Source organism: Tachyglossus aculeatus, chromosome 17 (assembly GCF_015852505.1).
Source record: "Tachyglossus aculeatus isolate mTacAcu1 chromosome 17, mTacAcu1.pri, whole genome shotgun sequence".
In the NCBI taxonomy this organism is placed as follows: domain Eukaryota; kingdom Metazoa; phylum Chordata; class Mammalia; order Monotremata; family Tachyglossidae; genus Tachyglossus; species Tachyglossus aculeatus.
Window position 1 is genome coordinate 57,087,539 of NC_052082.1, and position 16,843 is coordinate 57,104,381.

Sequence of the window (16,843 nt, forward strand, 5' to 3'; positions counted from 1 at the left end):
TTTGGGCAGCTCATCTGTAAAATGGGGATTAAGACGGTGAGCCCCACGTGGGACAACCCGATGACCTTGTATCTACCCCAGTGCTTAGAACGGTGCTTGGCACGTAGTAAGCACTCAACAAATACCATAATAATAATAACAATTATTATTAATAAACCTCTGGGAGCCAGGATATCTCTCCCCGTGGTTTGCACAGGGCCTTCCACGGCTTGGGCGCTTGGACAGGAAGAGGGCAAGGCCCGGGCAGGTGCCAGGCTCTCCTGGAGTCCAAAGCATCGGTGCCCTTGGCCATAAGCAACAGTGCCAGCCTTTCCCGAGGCAAGGTGGTGGCACAGAGCGCCAGACGGGAAAAACCCCAGGGGAGAAGCCGTCGATCCGGGCCGGTGAGTGGCACTGAAGCGAGAGAGGCCCACAGGGAGCTATCTCTTCCCCACGGCTGAATCCTGCTTGTTGAGAACAATTTTCCCCCGGCTTCCGGGACTCTTCTTGCCAGAGAAGCAGTGCATCCTGTTGGACGGAACACGAGGCCTGGGAATCAGAAGGACCTGGGTTCTCATCCCGGCTCTTGTCTGCTGTGTGACCGTGGGCAAGTCGCTTCACTTCTCTGGGCCCAGTTCCCTCACCTGTAAAATGGAGATGGAGACTGTGACCCCCGTGTGGGATATGGACCTTGGGTCTAGCGTAGTACAGCGCCTGGTACATCAATCGTATTTATTGAGCGCTTACTGTGTGCAGAGCACTGGACTAAGCGCTTGGGAAGTACAAGCTGGCAACATGTAGAGACAGTCCCTACCCAACAGTGGGCTCACAGTCTAGAAGGGGGAGGCACACAGTCCGCACACTTACTGCGCACAGTCAGCGCTCAATAAATACGATTGATGATGATGAGACAGAGAGCAAAACCAAGCATACTAACAAAATAAAATAAATAGAATAGATAGGTACAACTAAAATAAATAAATAAAGTAATAAATATGTACAAACATATATACAAGTGCTGTGGGGAAGGGAAGTAAGCGCTTAACAAATACCATCAAAAAAAAAGAGAGAAGGGCCCTGCCCTTCCTCATGTCCCCAGTAGCTAGTCCTATTCATTCATTCAATCGTATTTATTGAGTGCTTACTGTGTGCAGAGCACTGGACTAAGCGCTTCTGAGCCTTAAAGCCGGATGGACTTGGGTGGGGTGGGGTTGCCCCAATTCTGCCCCCCTGAAACTCCCTTCTGGGACAAGACAGGAAACCTGGGGAATGGCCGGGAATGGTGAGGCTTCATCCCTACATTCATTCAATCGTATTTATTGAGCGCTTACTGTGTGCAGAGCACTGTACTAAGCGCTTGGGAAGTCCAAGTTGGCAACATATAGAGACGGTCCCTACCCAACAGCGGGCTCATTCATTCATTCAATCCTATTTATCAAGCGCTTACTGTGTGCTGAACACTGGACTAAGCGCTTGGGAAGTCCAAGTTGGCAACATAAAAGACGGTCCCTACCCAACCGTGGGCTCATTCATTCATTCAATTGTATTTATTGAGTGCTTACTGTGTGCAGAGCACTGGACTAAGCACTTGGGAAGTCCAAGTTGGCAACATATAGAGACGGTCCCTACCCAACAGCGGGCTCACAGCCTAGAAGATATCATCATCAATCGTATTTATTGAGCGCTTACTATGTGCAGAGCACTTATAGAAGATATGTTAACCGGGTTGGACGCAGTCCGCGTCCCACATGGGGCTCCCAGTTTTAATCCCCATTTTACAGATGAGGTCTCCGAAGCTCAGTGAAGTGACTTACCCAAGGTCACGCAGCAGACAAGTGGCGGAGCCGGGATTAGAATCCACGTCCTTCTCACTCCCAGCCCCGCGCTCTAGCCACTAGGCCATGCTAGAAATGGACCAGGGGATGTCCAGCCCCGGGCTCTGGAAGCAGGCTGGAGGGTGGTGGACCCAATCCTTGAGGAGGGGGAGGAATTGCTGAGGAGGAGGAGGAGGACTGAGGAGGAGGGGTGGGTTTTGCAGGGCATATGTGCCTGTCAACCTACAAATCAAGCAAAAACTCCTCACTCTCGGCTTCCAGGCTTTCCGTCACCTCGCCCCCTCCTACCTCCCCTCCCTTCTGTCCTTCTCCAGCCCAGCCCGCACCCTCCGCTCTTCCGCCGCCGCTAACCTCCTCACAGGGCCTCATTCTCGCCCATCCCGCTGTCGACCCCCGGCCCACGTCCTCCCCCCGGCCTGGAATGCCCCCAATCCCTCCACACATCCACCAAGCTAGCTCTCTTCCTCCCTTCAAAGCCCTACTGAGTGCTCACCTCCTCCAGGAGGCCTTCCCACACTGAGCCCCCCTTTCCCTCCCCTCCACCTCATCCCCTCACCACCCTACCTCCTTCCCTTCCCCACAGCGCTTGTATATATTTGTACAGATTTATTACTCTATTTATTTTACTTGTACATATGAACTACATTCATTTTGTTAATGATGTGCATATAGTTATAATTCCATTTATTCTATTATTTGACAGCTGTCTACACATTTCGTTTTGTTGTCCGTCTCCCCCTTCTAGACTGTGAGCCCGTTGTAGGGACCGTCTCTATAGGTTGCCGACTTGTACTTCCCAAGCGCTTAGTCCAGTGCTGTGCACACAGTAAGCGCTCAATAAATACGATTGAATGAATGAATATGTGCCAATGCCTCCTCCAGCAGGGAGACCTGGATTCATTTTCTGTCCCACTGGGGCTTAGACTGGGAAAACGCTGAGAGATCCCGGGGCTGCTTGTAGGCCGAAGCCGGGAGCTGGGAGGTGGGGGATGGAGTGGTATCCCTGTCCTGGATGATTTTGGGAGATCCAAAGAGCTTAATCCCTGACTAAACCCTAATTTCCTCTTCTCCCACTCCTTTCTGCATCCCCCTTCCAGTTGGATTTGCTCCCTTTATTCACCCATCCCTCAGCCCCACAGCACTTATGTCCATAGCTGTGATTTATTTTTATTTATTCATTCATTCATTCATTCATTCAATCGTATTTATTGAGCGCTTACTGTGTGCAGAGCGCTGTACTAAGCGCTTATTATTTATAATTTATATTTATATAATGATAATTATTAGTACATATCTATTCTATTTATTTTATTTTGTTAGTATGTTTGGTTTTGTTCTCCGTCTCCCCCTTTTAGACTGTGAGCCCACTGTTGGGTAGGGACTGTCTCTATATGTTGCCAACTTGTACTTCCCAAGCTCTTAGTACAGTGCTCTGCACACAGTAAGTGCTCAATAAATACGATTGATTGATTGATTGATTGATTTTACTTGTACCTATCTATTCTATTTATTTTATCTTGTTAGTATGTTTGGTTTTGTTCTCTGTCTCTCCCTTTTAGACTGTGAGCCCACTGTTGGGTAGGGACTGTCTCTCTATGTTGCCAACTTGTACTTCCCAAGCGCTTAGTACAGTGCCCTGCACACAGTAAGTGCTCAATAAATATGATTGATTGATTGATTGATTAATGTCTGTCTCCCCCTTTAGACTGTGAGCTCCTTCTGGGCAGGGAGCGTGTCCATCAACTCTGTTCTAGCGGACCCTCCCAAGTGCTTAGTACGGTGCTCTGCTCACAGTAAGCGCTCAATAAATACGATTGATTGGGGCTCCCTTGTCCCGCAAACTCCCTGGCGCTGAAGAGGCTGCTTGCTTCTCTCCTCCCCGGAGCCGCCGGGACAGAAGAGAATGGCAGCTTTCGGGGAAGGAACCCAGAGGAACCCGGGAGAGGCGGCTCTGCCCCCCAAATTGGTGTCCAAACTGATTTTCTTGCATCCCTCTCAGTGCTTAGTACGGTGCCTGGCGTGTAGTAAGCGCTTAACCAATACCACGATTATTATTACTCAGCTCCCTCCGTATTATAGGCCCAGTGGGCAGTTGAGGGGGTCCGCGTTCTCCACCTCCCGTCCGCCGCTGCCCACCCCGTGACCACGACGGGTGGCCTGTCTGTGGGCTGACTGGGTGAGGGATGGAGGCGGCTGGCTCCCGGCCAAGCTCTGGAGGAGATGAGAGCCCTCGAGCCACTGAATAATTTAAAGAATTGCTTTCAGTTCTCCTTCCTGCCTCTCTTCCATCTTCAGGGCTAGTTGACAAGGGCGGCGGCGGGATGAGGAGGAGGAATTGCGGGGGGCTGGGGCCGAGGGGACGGGGGTTGAGCAAGTTCTGGGGGTCTGCGGGTAAGAGAAAAGCCACCCCAAGAAGAAGCTGGGCTCAAGGTTCTGCCTTTAAGAAGCAGGGAATGTGTCTGGTTATTGTTGCATTGTCCTCTCCCAAGCGCTTAGTACAGTGCTCTGCACACAAGAAGAGCTCAGTAAATACGACTGACGGGAGGAGGAGAAGGAGGCCTCTCAAGTGGAAGGGTGGCTGGACGTTGTGGAGGTTTGGCCCAAGTCCCTCTTGCCAATCCAGGCTTCCGAGAGAAGCAGTGTGGCCTAGTGGAAAGGGCCCGGGCCTGGGGATTAGAGGACTTGCGTTCTAATCCTCGTTCTGCCACTTGTCTGCTGGGCAACCTTGGACCTCAGTTACCTCATCTGTCAAATGGGGATGAAGCCCCATGGGGTACACGGACTGCGTGGAATCTGACCAGTTTGTATCTACCTCAGAGCTTAGAACAGTACCTGGCACATAGTAAGTGCTTAGCATTAAAAAAGAAATCCAGAATGCCAGTAGGAGGTGAAGATAATAATAATAATAATGATGATGGCATTTGTTAAGCACTTACTATGTGCAAAGCACTGTTCTAAGCACTGGGGAGGTTACAAGGTGATCAGGTTGTCCCACAGGGGGCTCACAGTTTTAATCCCCATTTGCCAGACGAGGGAACTGAGGCCCAGAGAAGTGAAGTGACTTGCCCAAAGTCACACAGCTGACAGTTGGCGGTGCCGGGATTTGAACCCATGACCTCTGACTCCAAAGCCTGGGCTCTTTCCACTGAGCCACGCTGCTTCATGTCAGGTCTTTTTGGTGGGTAATAATAATAATAATAATGATGGTATTTATTAAGCACTTACTATATGCAAAGCACTGTTCTAAGCACCGGGGAGGTTACAAGATGATCAGGTTGTCCCACGGTGGGGCTCACCGTCTTCATGCCCAGTTTACAGATGAGATAACTGAGGCACAGAGAAATGAAGTGATTTGCCCAAAGTCACACAGCTGCCAGTTGGCGGAGCCGGGATTTGAACCCATGACCTCTGACTCCAAAGCCTGTGCTTCTTCCACTTAGCCATGCTGCTTCATGTCAGGTCTTTTTGGTGGGTACTAGTGATAATAATAATGATGGTGTTTATTAAGCACTTACTATATGCAAAGCACTGTTCTAAGCGCCGGGGAGGTTACAAGGTGATCAGGTTGTCCCACGGGGGGCTCACAGTCTTCATCCCCAGTTTACAGATGAGGTCACTGAGGCCCAGAGAAGTGAAGTGACTTGCCCAAAGTCACACAACAGACAAGTGGCGGAGTCGGGATGAGAAATGGGTGGGTAAATGTATGTAAATATGGGTCAGTATGGGTGGGGAACTATTTAGGGGGGGTAAATATAGTGAGTGGGCACTGCAGAACCCCAGATTCCAGGCGGGCAGTGTCAGTGCCCTGGGACTCCTGGTCCTTATTCCCTTTCCCCTCCCATCCCTACCCGGATCTGCCCCTCTCCTCACGCCCCCCAAGAATGAGGTGAAAGCCGACAGACTGAGCCCCCTCCTTCCTCTCCCCCTCCTCCCCCTCTCCATCCCTCCCACCGTACCTTCTTCCCTTCCCCACGGCACCTGGATATATGGATATATGTTTGTACGGATTTATTACTCTATTTATTTTACTTGTACATAGCTATTCTATGTATTTTATTTTGTTAATATGTTTTGTTTTGTTGTCTGTCTCCCCCTTCTAGACTGTGAGCCCGCTGTTGGGTAGGGACCGTCTCTAGATGTTGCCAACTTGTACAGTGCTCTGCACACAGTAAGCGCTCAATAAATACGATTGAATGAATGAATGAATGAAATGAATGACCCCAGACCCACCCCACACAGCCAGCCACCCCTCCTCCCCAGGCCCATGCTCATGGGGCAGTCAAAATCAATCAACCAGCTGTGTTTATTAAGCACTTAGTGCATGCAGTACATTGTAAAGCGCTTAGAACAGTGCTTTACACATAGTAAGTGCTTAATAAATGCCATGATTATTATTATTATTATTATTGCTAGGCACTTGGGAAAGACCAATATAACAGACATATTCCCTCCCGGCAGTGAGCTTACAGTCTAGAGGGGACAAGGCCTGGCTTTCTGAAGCAGCGTGGCTCAGTGGAAAGAGCCCGGGCTTTGGAGTCAGAGGTCACGGATTCAAATCCCAGCTCTGCCAATTGTCAGCTGGGTGACTTTGGGCAAGTCACTTCACTTCTCTGGGCCTCAGTTACCTCCTCTGTAAAATGTGCAAAGCAGTGTTCTAAGCACTGGGGAGGTTACAAGGTGATCAGGTTGTCCCACAGGGGGCTCGCAGTCTTAATCCCCATTTTACAGATGAGGGAACTGAGGCCCAGAGAAGTTAAGTGACTTGCCCAAGGTCACACAGCTGACAATTGGCAGAGCCAGGATTGTAGAGTCCCTAGCGCCGACCCTGGCTGTCAGCCTATGGTATCACCTTCCTGTCCCCCAGCTTGCTGTCGTCCTGGAAGGATCAGCAGCGTGAAGCAGCGTGGCTCAGTGGAAAGAACACGGGCTTTGGAGTCAGAGGTCATGGGTTCGAATTCCGACTCTGCCACATGTCTGCTGTGTGACCTTGGGCAAGTCACTTAACTTCGCGGAGCCTCAGTTCCCTCCTCTGTGAAATGGGGATGATGACTGTGAGCCCCACGCGGGACAACCTGATCACTTTGTATCCCCCCCAGCGCTTAGAACAGTGCTTTGCATGTAGTAAGCGCTTAACAAATGCCATCATCATCATCATCATCATCGGGACAAGGGCACGTACCTCCTAGGACCTCAAGGGTGCCCGCAGTGGGCAGCTTTTCAGCCACCCAAAGCCCAAGCAAATTGCCCAAGCTCAAGCAAACCAACAAAACTACTAGGAGCCCAAGCAAGAAGGGGCATACCAGAGGCCTTTGCAGTGAGGACAAGTGTCTTAATTAATAATAATAATAATAATAACAGCATTTATTGAGCACTTATTTGTGCAAAGCACTGTTCTAAGCGCTGGAGAGGTTACAGGGTGATCAGAGTGTCCCACGGGGGCTCACAGTCCTAACCCTCATTTTACAGATGAGAGACCTGAGGCCCGGAGAAGTGAAGGGACTTGCCCAAAGTCACACGGCTCACAATGGGCCGAGCTGGGATTTGAACCCGTGACCTCTGACTCCAAAGGCCGGGCTCTTTCCATTGAGCCACGCTGCTTCTCTGCTTAATTTAATTCTCTTCTCTCCCCCTTTTAGACTGTGAGCCCACTGTTGGGTAGGGACTGTCTCTATATGTTGCCAACTTGGACTTCCCAAGCGCTTAGTCCAGTGCTCTGCACACAGTAAGCGCTCAATAAATACGATTGATTGATTGATTGATTAATTCCGAGACGTGTCTCCTTTCCCGGCGCTTAGTACAGTACTTTCCACCCAGTGAGTGCTTAATAAATACAACGATATTCCCTGCTAGGGTGGATGGTAGGGTGGATGGGGGCCTGAGGAGAAAGCCCCTTCCCTTGCGGTTCTCCTGTGAGGGGGTGGGAAGGGGAGACAAGGCCCTACTGAGAGCTCACCTCCTCCAGGAGGCCTTCCCAGACTGAGCCCCTTCCTTCCTCTCCCCCTTGTCCCCCTCTCCCTCCCCCATCTTACCTCCTTCCCTTCCCCACAGAACCTGTATATCATCATCATCATCAATCGTATTTATTGAGCGCTTACTATGTGCAGAGCACTGTACTAAGCGCTTGTATATATGTATATATGTTTGTACAGATTTATTACTCTATTTATTTATTTTACTTGTACCTATCTATTCTATTGATTTTATTTTGTTAGTACGTTTGGTTTTGTTCTCTGTCTCCCCCTTTTAGACTGCGAGCCCGCCGTTGGGTAGGGACTGTCTCTACATGTTGCCAATTTGTACTACCCAAGCGCTTAGTACAGTGCTCTGCACATAGTAAGCGCTCAATAAATACGATTGATGGTGACAGAGGAGGGCAATCAGAACTAGGGCTGGGCTGGTACAAGTGGATGGGTCCCCGGGGGATTTTGTGGCTGAACAACGTTTGGGGAAAGGATTTCAGCTGAGCTGTCGGTGCTAGGGGGAGGTGGATTTTTTTTTTTTGTGTGTGTGTGTGTGTGTGTGTGTTGGGGGGTAGGATGCTGATGTAGTGTCCCCTTTCCCCCATAATAATAATAATAATGGCATTTGTAATCTTCCAAACCCTCTGCATCCTGGTGTCTGCCGGGTCGGAATGGTCCGAGTGGCTCCGCTCCCCATCCTGACAGCAGTTCGGGTCATCCTCCCATTGCTACCACCATCTGCCAGTCATCATCATCATCAATCGTATTTATTGAGCGCTTACTATGTGCAGAGCACTGTACTAAGCGCTTGGGAAGTACAAATTGGCAACATATAGAGTCCCTGGGGTGGGCCCTGCTTCCTCCTGGAGGAGAGGGGGGTCCTGTCATCAGTCAGTCAGTCCATCAGTCATCCTTACTGAGCGCCTTCTGTCCCACGCGGGACAACCTGATCCCCTTGTATCCCCCCAGCGCTTAGGACAGTACTTTGCACATAGTAAGCGCTCAATAAATACGATTGAATGAATGAATGTGTGAGGAGCACTGTGCTGAACGCTTGGAAGAGAACACTAGTACAATAAATGGACACATTCCCGGCCCGTAACAGTCCAGAGGGAAGCCAGACGTGAATATAAAAGAATAAATGACAGATGCGGACAGAAGTGTTGAGGCGCTGGGTGGGAGGATGACTAAAGAGAGCAAGTCGGGGTGAGGTGGAAGGGAACGGGATAAGAGGAAAGGAGGGCTTAGTCCGGGAAGGCCTCCTGGAGGACATGGGCCTTCAATCATCATCATCAATCGTATTTATTGAGCGCTTACTATGTGCAGAGCACTGTACTAAGCACTTGGGAAGTACAAATTGGCAACATATAGAGACAGTCCCTACCCAACAGTTGGGCTCACAGTCTAAAAGGGGGAGACAGAGAACAAAACCAAAGCTACTAACAAAATAAAATAAATAGGATAGATATATACAAGTAAAATAAATAAATAAATAAATAGAGTAATAAATATGTACAAACATATATACATATATACAGGTGCTGTGGGGAAGGGAAGGAGGTAAAATGGGGGGGATGGAGAGGGGGACGAGGAGGAGAGGAAGGAAGGGGCTTTGAAGCCGGGGGAGAGTCATTGCCAGATTTTGTGGGGGGTATTTCTGCTTCAATTAATAGTAATAAAAATGATGGCATTTGTTAAGTGCTTACTATGTGCGAAGCACTGTTCTAAGCGTTGGGGAGGATACAAGGTGATCAGGTTGTCCCACGGGAGGCTCACAATCTTAATCCCCATTTTCCAGATGAAGGAACTGAGGCCCAGAGAAGTTAAGTGTCTTGCCCAAAGTCACCCAGCTGACAATTGGCAGAGCCAGGATTTGAACCTATGACCTCTGACTCCAAAGCCCGGGCTCTTTCCACTGAGCCACGCTGCATAAAAAACAAACCCACCAAAAAGCTGACAAAACAGGAGTCCAGTCTTCTGGACTGTGAACCCACTGTTGGGTAGGGACTGTCTCTAGATGTTGCCAACTTGGACTTCCCAAGCGCTTAGTACAGTGCTCTGCACACAGTAAGCGCTCAATAAATATGATTGATTAATGCTGGACCCTTCATCTCCTGCAGCCCCTCCTAGTTAATCAATCAATCAATCGTATATATTGAGCGCTTACTGTGTGCAGAGCACTGTACTAAGCGCTTGGGAAGTCCAAGTTGGCAACAGATAGAGACAGTCCCTACCCAACAGTGGGCTCACAGTCTAAAAGAAACAGCGTGGCTCAGTGGAAAGAGCACGGGCTTTGGAGTCAGAGGTCATGGGTTCGAATGCTGACTCCACCACATGTCTGCTGTGTGACCTTGGGCAAGTCACTTAACTTCTCAGAACCTCAGTTACCTCATCTGTAAAAAATGGGGATGATGACTGTGAGCCCCACGCGGGACAACCTGATCACCTTGTATCCCCCCCCAGTGCTTAGAACAGTGCATTGCACATAGTAAGCGCTTAACAAATGCCATTATTATTATTATTATTATTATTAAAAGGGGGAGACAGAGAACAAAACCAAACATACTAACAAAATAAAATAAAATAAAAATAAAATAAAATGAAAAATAAAATAAATAAAATAAAATAAAATAAAATAAAATAAAATAAATAAAATAAAATAAAATAAAATAATAAAATAAAATAAAATAAAATAAAATAAAATAAAATAAAATAAAATAAATCTGCCTCGGCCTACCCCCACCCCGGCTCTTGTGGCTTGTGGGGGGGGGTGGGGAGCGTCAGTTCTCATGGCAGGAGGAGGCTTGGAGGGTAGGGAGCAGTGGACAAGGTTGACTGGTCAGTAAATCAAGTCTCTCTCACTCTCTCTTTTTCTCTCTGTGTCTCTCTCTCTGTCTCTGTCTCTCACCCTTTCTACCTGGCACTGCCCAGTGTTCTCCCACCGCAGGCTGCTGGAGAGGGCACCGCAGCAGCGGAGGCTGTGCCCAGGGTGACCGGTTACCAGCCGATGGGCACCACCTTCTGAGAGGTGAGTGGGAGCAACAGAGGGTTTCACAGTTCATTCATTCATTCATTCATTCAATCGTATTTATTGAGCGCTTACTGTGCACAGAGCACTGGGCTAAGTGCTTGGGAAGTCCAAGTTGGCAACATGTAGCGACGTTTCCTACCCAACGACGGCCCGGCCCACGTCCTCCCCCGGGCCCGGAATGCCCCCAATCCCTCTGCCCATCCGCCAAGCTCGCTCTCTTCCTCCCTTCAAGGCCCTACTGAGAGCTCACCTCCTCCAGGAGGCCTTCCCACACTCAGCCCCCTCCTTCCTCTCCCCCTCGTCCTCCTCTCCATCCCCCCGTCTTACCTCCTTCCCTTCCCCACAGCACCTGTATATATGTATATATGTTTGTACATATTTATTACTCTATTTATTTATTTTGCTTGTACATATCTATTCTATTTATTTTACTTTGTTAATATGTTTGGTTTTGTTCTCTGTCTCCCTCTTCTAGACTGTGAGCCCACTGTTGGGTAGGGACTGTCTCTATATGTTGCCAACTTGTACTTCCCAAGGGCTTAGTCCAGTGCTCTGCACACAGTAAGCGCTCAATAAATACGATTGATTGATTATAAGGGGGAGACGGGCAACAGAACAAAACATGGGGACAGGTGTCAGATCGTCAGAATAAATAGAAATTCATTCATTCATTCATTCATTCAATCATATTGATTGAGTGCTTACTGTGTGCAGAGCACTGAACTAAGCGCTTGGGAAGTACAAGTCGGCGATATATAGAGACGGTCCCTACAGTGGGCTCACAGTCTAGAAGGGGGGACGGACAACAAAACAAAACATGTAGACAGGTGGCAAATAATAGAATAAATAGAATTATAACTATATGCACATCATTAATAAAATAAACATAGTTCATATGTACAAGTAAAATAAATAGAGTAATAAATCTGTACAAATGTATACAAGTTATCCTGGAGGCAAAAAGGAAGGGCTGAACAGGGGCTTCAGGGGAAAGCACCGTGGCCTAGTGGACAGAGCCCGGTCTGGGAGGATTAGGACCTGGGTTCTAATCCTGACTCCATCACTTGTCTGCTGTGTGACTTCGGGTATGTCACATCACTTCTCCGTGCCTCAGTTACCTCATCTGGGAAATGGAGATTAAGACTGTGAGCCTCATGTGGGGCAGGGACTGTGTGCAACCTGATTAATTGGTATCAGCCCCGGTGCTCCGAACAGTGCTTGACACACAGTAAACACTTAATTATTACATTATTATTAATATTATTATTTATATATTAATTATTAATTATAATTAATTATATGAATTATATTAATTATTATTAATATTGGGGGTGGGGGACAGTGTTCAGTCCTCCAGACCCCTTCCCAACATACTCGGGGTCTGGTTTTCCAGGTCGGCATGGACTGCTTGGGGCCAATCAATCGATGACATTTACTGAATGCTCTGAAAACTTGGAGAAATATCATCGGATTTCATTTTTCCAAAGCATCACTCATTCAGTTGTATTTATTGAGCACTTACTGTGCGCAGAGCACTGTATGAAGCGCTCGTCCCGTTCCGTATGTCATCCTATCCTCACAGCAGGCCTGTGAGGTAGGGAGAAAGCAGCGCCACGAGTCCCGTTTTCCCGACGAGGAAACTGAGGCCCAGCATGGATAAGCCACCCAGCAGAGACCAGACCCCAGGTTTCCTGATTCTCAGTTCCGATCTTTCATTCATTCAATCGTATTTATTGAGCACTTACTGTGTGCAGAGCACCTTACTAGGCGCTTGGAAGAGAGGCAGCGTAGCTCAGTGGAAAGACCACGGGCTTTGGAGTCAGAGAACATGGGTTCAAATCCCGGCTCCGCCAATTGTCAGCTGGGTGACTTTGGGCAAGTCACTTCACTTCTCTGGGCCTCAGTTACCTCATCTGTAAAATGGGGATGAAGACTGTGAGCCCCCCGCGGGACAACCTGATCATCTTGTATCCTCCCCAGCCCTTAGACAGTGCTTTGCACATAGTGAGCGCTTAATACGTGCCATTATTATTATTAAGAGGACAATACAACAATGAAAGGATGCGTTCCCTGCCCTCAACAAGCTCACAACCTGCAGTTTAAGTCTCTAAAATCAGTGGGTGGAGGGTGGAGATGGGATGTTCAGGAAGGGGGGAGGCCTTGGGAAATCTTAGGATCAGGCCCCTCCATCCCATCCCACCTTCTGTCTTCCCTGCTTCTCCCCAGGAGGGAGGGAGATGGGGCAAAGCCGTTGCTTAGCAACTGGAAGTACAATGGATGAAAGGACTTCAAATACGCTCGAAGGCTGGACCACTCCTTGCATGCCCCCGCAGAGGAGCAGGGAGCTGAGAAAGCAGAGGGGGTTTATTTATTTAATAAAATAAATAAAATTTCCTCCGGGCTGCAGAGAGGGTCAATCAATCAATCGTATTTACTGAGCGCTTACTGCATGCAGAGCACTGGACTAAGCGCTTGGGAAGTCCAAGTTGGCAACATCTAGAGCCGGGCCCTACCCGACAGTGGGCTCACAGTCTAGAAGGGGGAGACGGAGAACAGAACCAAACACACTAACAAAATAAAATAAATAGAATAGATATGTACAAGTATATGTACTTCCCAAGCGCTTAGTCCAGTGCTCTGCACACAGTAAGCGCTCAATAAATACGATTATTATTTATTGTTATTTTGTGGTTTTATATATATATATGTGTGTGTATATATGTTTGTACGTATTTATTACTCTATTTATTTTACTTGTACATATTCTATTTATTTTATTTTGTTAATATGTTTTGTTTTGTTGTCTGTCTCCCCCTTCTAGACTGTGAGCCCGCTGTTGGGTAGGGACCGTCTCTAGATGTTGCCAACTTGGACTTCCCAAGCGCTTAGTACAGTGCTCTGCACACAGTAAGCGCTCGATAAATACGATTATTATTTATTGTTATTTTGTGGTTTTATATATATATGTGTGTATATATGTTTGTACTTATTTATTACCCTATTTATTTTACTTGTACATATTCTATTCATTTTATTTTGTTAATATGCTTTGTTTTGTTGTCCATCTCCCCCTTCTAGACTGTGAGCCCGCTGTTGGGTAGGGGGACCGTCTCTAGATGTTGCCAACTTGGACTTCCCAAGCACTTGGTACAGTGCTCTGCACACAGTAAGCGCTCAATAAATACGATTATTATTTATTATTACAAGTAAGATAAATAAACAAATAAATAAATAGAGTAATAAATATGTACAAACATAAATAAGTAAATAAATAGATAGATAGATAAATAAATAAATAAATAGATAGATAGATAGATAGATAGATAGATAGATAGATAGATGGAGTAATAAATATGTACAAACATATTTATGGTCGCCTGGAGAGAGGCCTGATCCTGGCTCTGCATGATAGCCCTCCTTTCTCTCTTGAGGAGTGGGCGAGCAGAGGGGGTCTGGGGCTTGTTGGGCCTCATACTAGGGGCAGGGGGCACAGAGGTCAGGGGGTGGGTGCCAGGCTGGATTTAGGGGCTCGAGCTGGTGGGCATCTCCCCCTCGTCCCCCTCTCCATCCCCCTCATCTTACCTCCTTCCCTTCCCTACAGCACCTGTATATATGAATATATGTTTGTACAGATTTATTACTCTATTTATTTTACTTGTACATATCTATTCTATTTATTTTGTTTTGTTAGTATGTTTGGTTTTGTTCTCTGTCTCCCCCTTTTAGACTGTGAGCCCACTGTTGGGTAGGGACTGTCGCTATATGTTGCCAACTTGGACTTCCCAAGCGCTTAGTCCAGTGCTCTGCACACAGTAAGCACTCAATAAATATGATTGATTGATTGATTGAAGTGCTTCTGATGGGCTGGGGCGTTGAGGCAGGGAGGGTGCCCTTCTCCTGGGGCAGAGAATCAGCAACGGGGTGACTTAATAATAACAATAATGTTGCTATTTGTTAAGCGCTTACTATGTGCCAAGCACCATTCTAAGCGCTGGGGTAGATCCTCCCCCCTCCCCCTCCCCATCCCCCCCACCTTACCTCCTTCCTCTCCCCACAGCACCTGCATATATGTATATATTATTATTTATTTATTTACTTGTCACCCAGCTGACAATTGGCGGAGCCGGGGTTTGAACCCACGACCTCTGACTCCAAATAATAATAATAATAATAATAATAATGACATTTATTAAGCACTTACTATGTGCAAAGCACTGTTCTAAGCGCTGGGGGAGATACAAGGTGATCTTGCTCAGTGGCAAGAGCCCGGGCTTTGGAGTCAGGGGTCATGGGTCCGAATCCCGGCTCCGCCACATGTCTGCTGTGTGACCTTGGACAAGTCACTTAACTTCTCGGAGCCTCAGTTCCCTCATCTGTCAAATGGGGATTCACACTGTGAGCCCCAAGTGGGACAACCTGATCACCTTGTATCCCCCCCCACCAGCGCTTAGAACAGTGCTTGGCACATAGTAAGCGCTGAACAAATGCCATTAAAAAAAAAAAGGAGGTAAGGCGGGGGGGATGGACAGAGGAAGGAGGGGGCTCAGTCTGGCACATAATAAGCACCTAACAAATAATATTATTATTATTATTACTGTCCCTTCTGCACAGTCTTTTAGACTGTGAGCCCACTGTTGGGTAGGGACTGTCTCTATGTGTTGCCAACTTGCACTTCCCAAGCGCTTAGTACAGTGCTCCGCACACAGTAAGCGCTCAATAAATACGATTGATTGATTGATTGATTGATTGCACCTCCCTGAGGGCCCGGCGTGGGACAGGTGGAGAGGAGACTGTACGCTCGTCTCTAGACCGTCGGCTTGTTGCGGGCAGGGAACGTGTCTGTTTACTGTTCTGTTGTCCTCTCCCAAGTGCTCAACACAGTAAGCGCTCAGTAAATGCAACCGAATAAATGAATGAGGGGGGACTGGCGATACCCAGGGACCGAATCAGCCCCCATTTCCCATCCCGCAGGGGCGGCCCCGAGGCCTGAGCCATGTCCACCTTCAATAATGGGGCCAGGATGCCGTCGCCCCAGGATGCCGCCAACGGCCTCCCGCAGGCCGGGGCCTCGGGAGCCTGGTACAAGCCGGAGGAGGATCCGCGGGCGGGAGAGCCCGGCCGCGGGAAAAAGGCCCACCGCGAGATCCTGGACCACGAGAGGAAGCGGCGAGTGGAGCTCAAATGTATGGAGCTGCAGGAGATGATGGAGGAGCAGGGGTGAGTGGCAAGGGCGGCTGGCTCGGGGCGTGCGGGGCGACTGGTGGGGAGCCCCCGGCCTTGGGCGGTCTCGGCGACGGGGCCTAGAAGAGCCTGGGTGACTCTTCTAGACTGTAAGCCCACTGTTGGGTAGGGACCGTCTCTATACGTCGCCAACTTGTCCTTCCCAAGCGCTTAGTCCGGTGCTCTACACACAGTAAGCGCTCAAGAAATACGATTGATTGATTGATTGATTGATTGACGGCTGTGAGCCCACTGTTGGGTAGGGACCGTCTCTATACGTTGCCAACTTGTCCTTCCCAAGAGCTTAGTCCAGCGCTCTGCGCACAGTAAGCGCTCGATAGAGACGATTGAATGAATGAATGAATGACCTTGGGCCTCAGTTTCTTTTTTTAATGGTATTTGTAGACTAAATGAGGCTCCCGGCCCAGATGGTGAGCCGAGTGGGGGACCGTGGCGGGGCCGAATTAGCCACCGCGGGTTCCCGGGGATCAGTCAATCAATCCTATTTATTGAGCGCTTACCGTGTGCAGAGCAGTGGGGAAGCAGCGTGGCTCAGTGGAGAGAGGCCGGGCTTTGGAGTCAGAGGTCATGGGTTCAAATCCCGGCTCCGCCACTTGTCAGTTGGGTGACTTTGGGCAAATCACCTCACTTCTCTGGGCCTCAGTTACCTCATCTGGAAAATGGAGATTAAGACTGTGAGCCCCCCGTGGGACAACCTGATCACCTTGTGACCTCCCCAGTGCTTAGAACAGTACTTGGCACATAGTAAGCGCTTAATAAATGCCATCATCGTCATCAACATCATCAGTCAGCCCATC

General features: G+C 48.5%; 1 protein-coding gene across 1 annotated transcript in view; it reads left to right on the forward strand.

The window, feature by feature from the left end:
• The window catches only part of SRRM3 (serine/arginine repetitive matrix 3), an 80,105-nt gene that overhangs the window by 20,669 nt on the left and 42,593 nt on the right, over positions 1-16,843 (forward strand). The window contains exons 2-3 of the mRNA XM_038759892.1: positions 10,706-10,802; positions 15,777-16,022. Of these exons, the coding sequence (XP_038615820.1) occupies positions 15,799-16,022 (224 nt within the window). The 5' untranslated portion in view covers positions 10,706-10,802; positions 15,777-15,798. The remainder of the gene's footprint in view (positions 1-10,705; positions 10,803-15,776; positions 16,023-16,843) is intronic.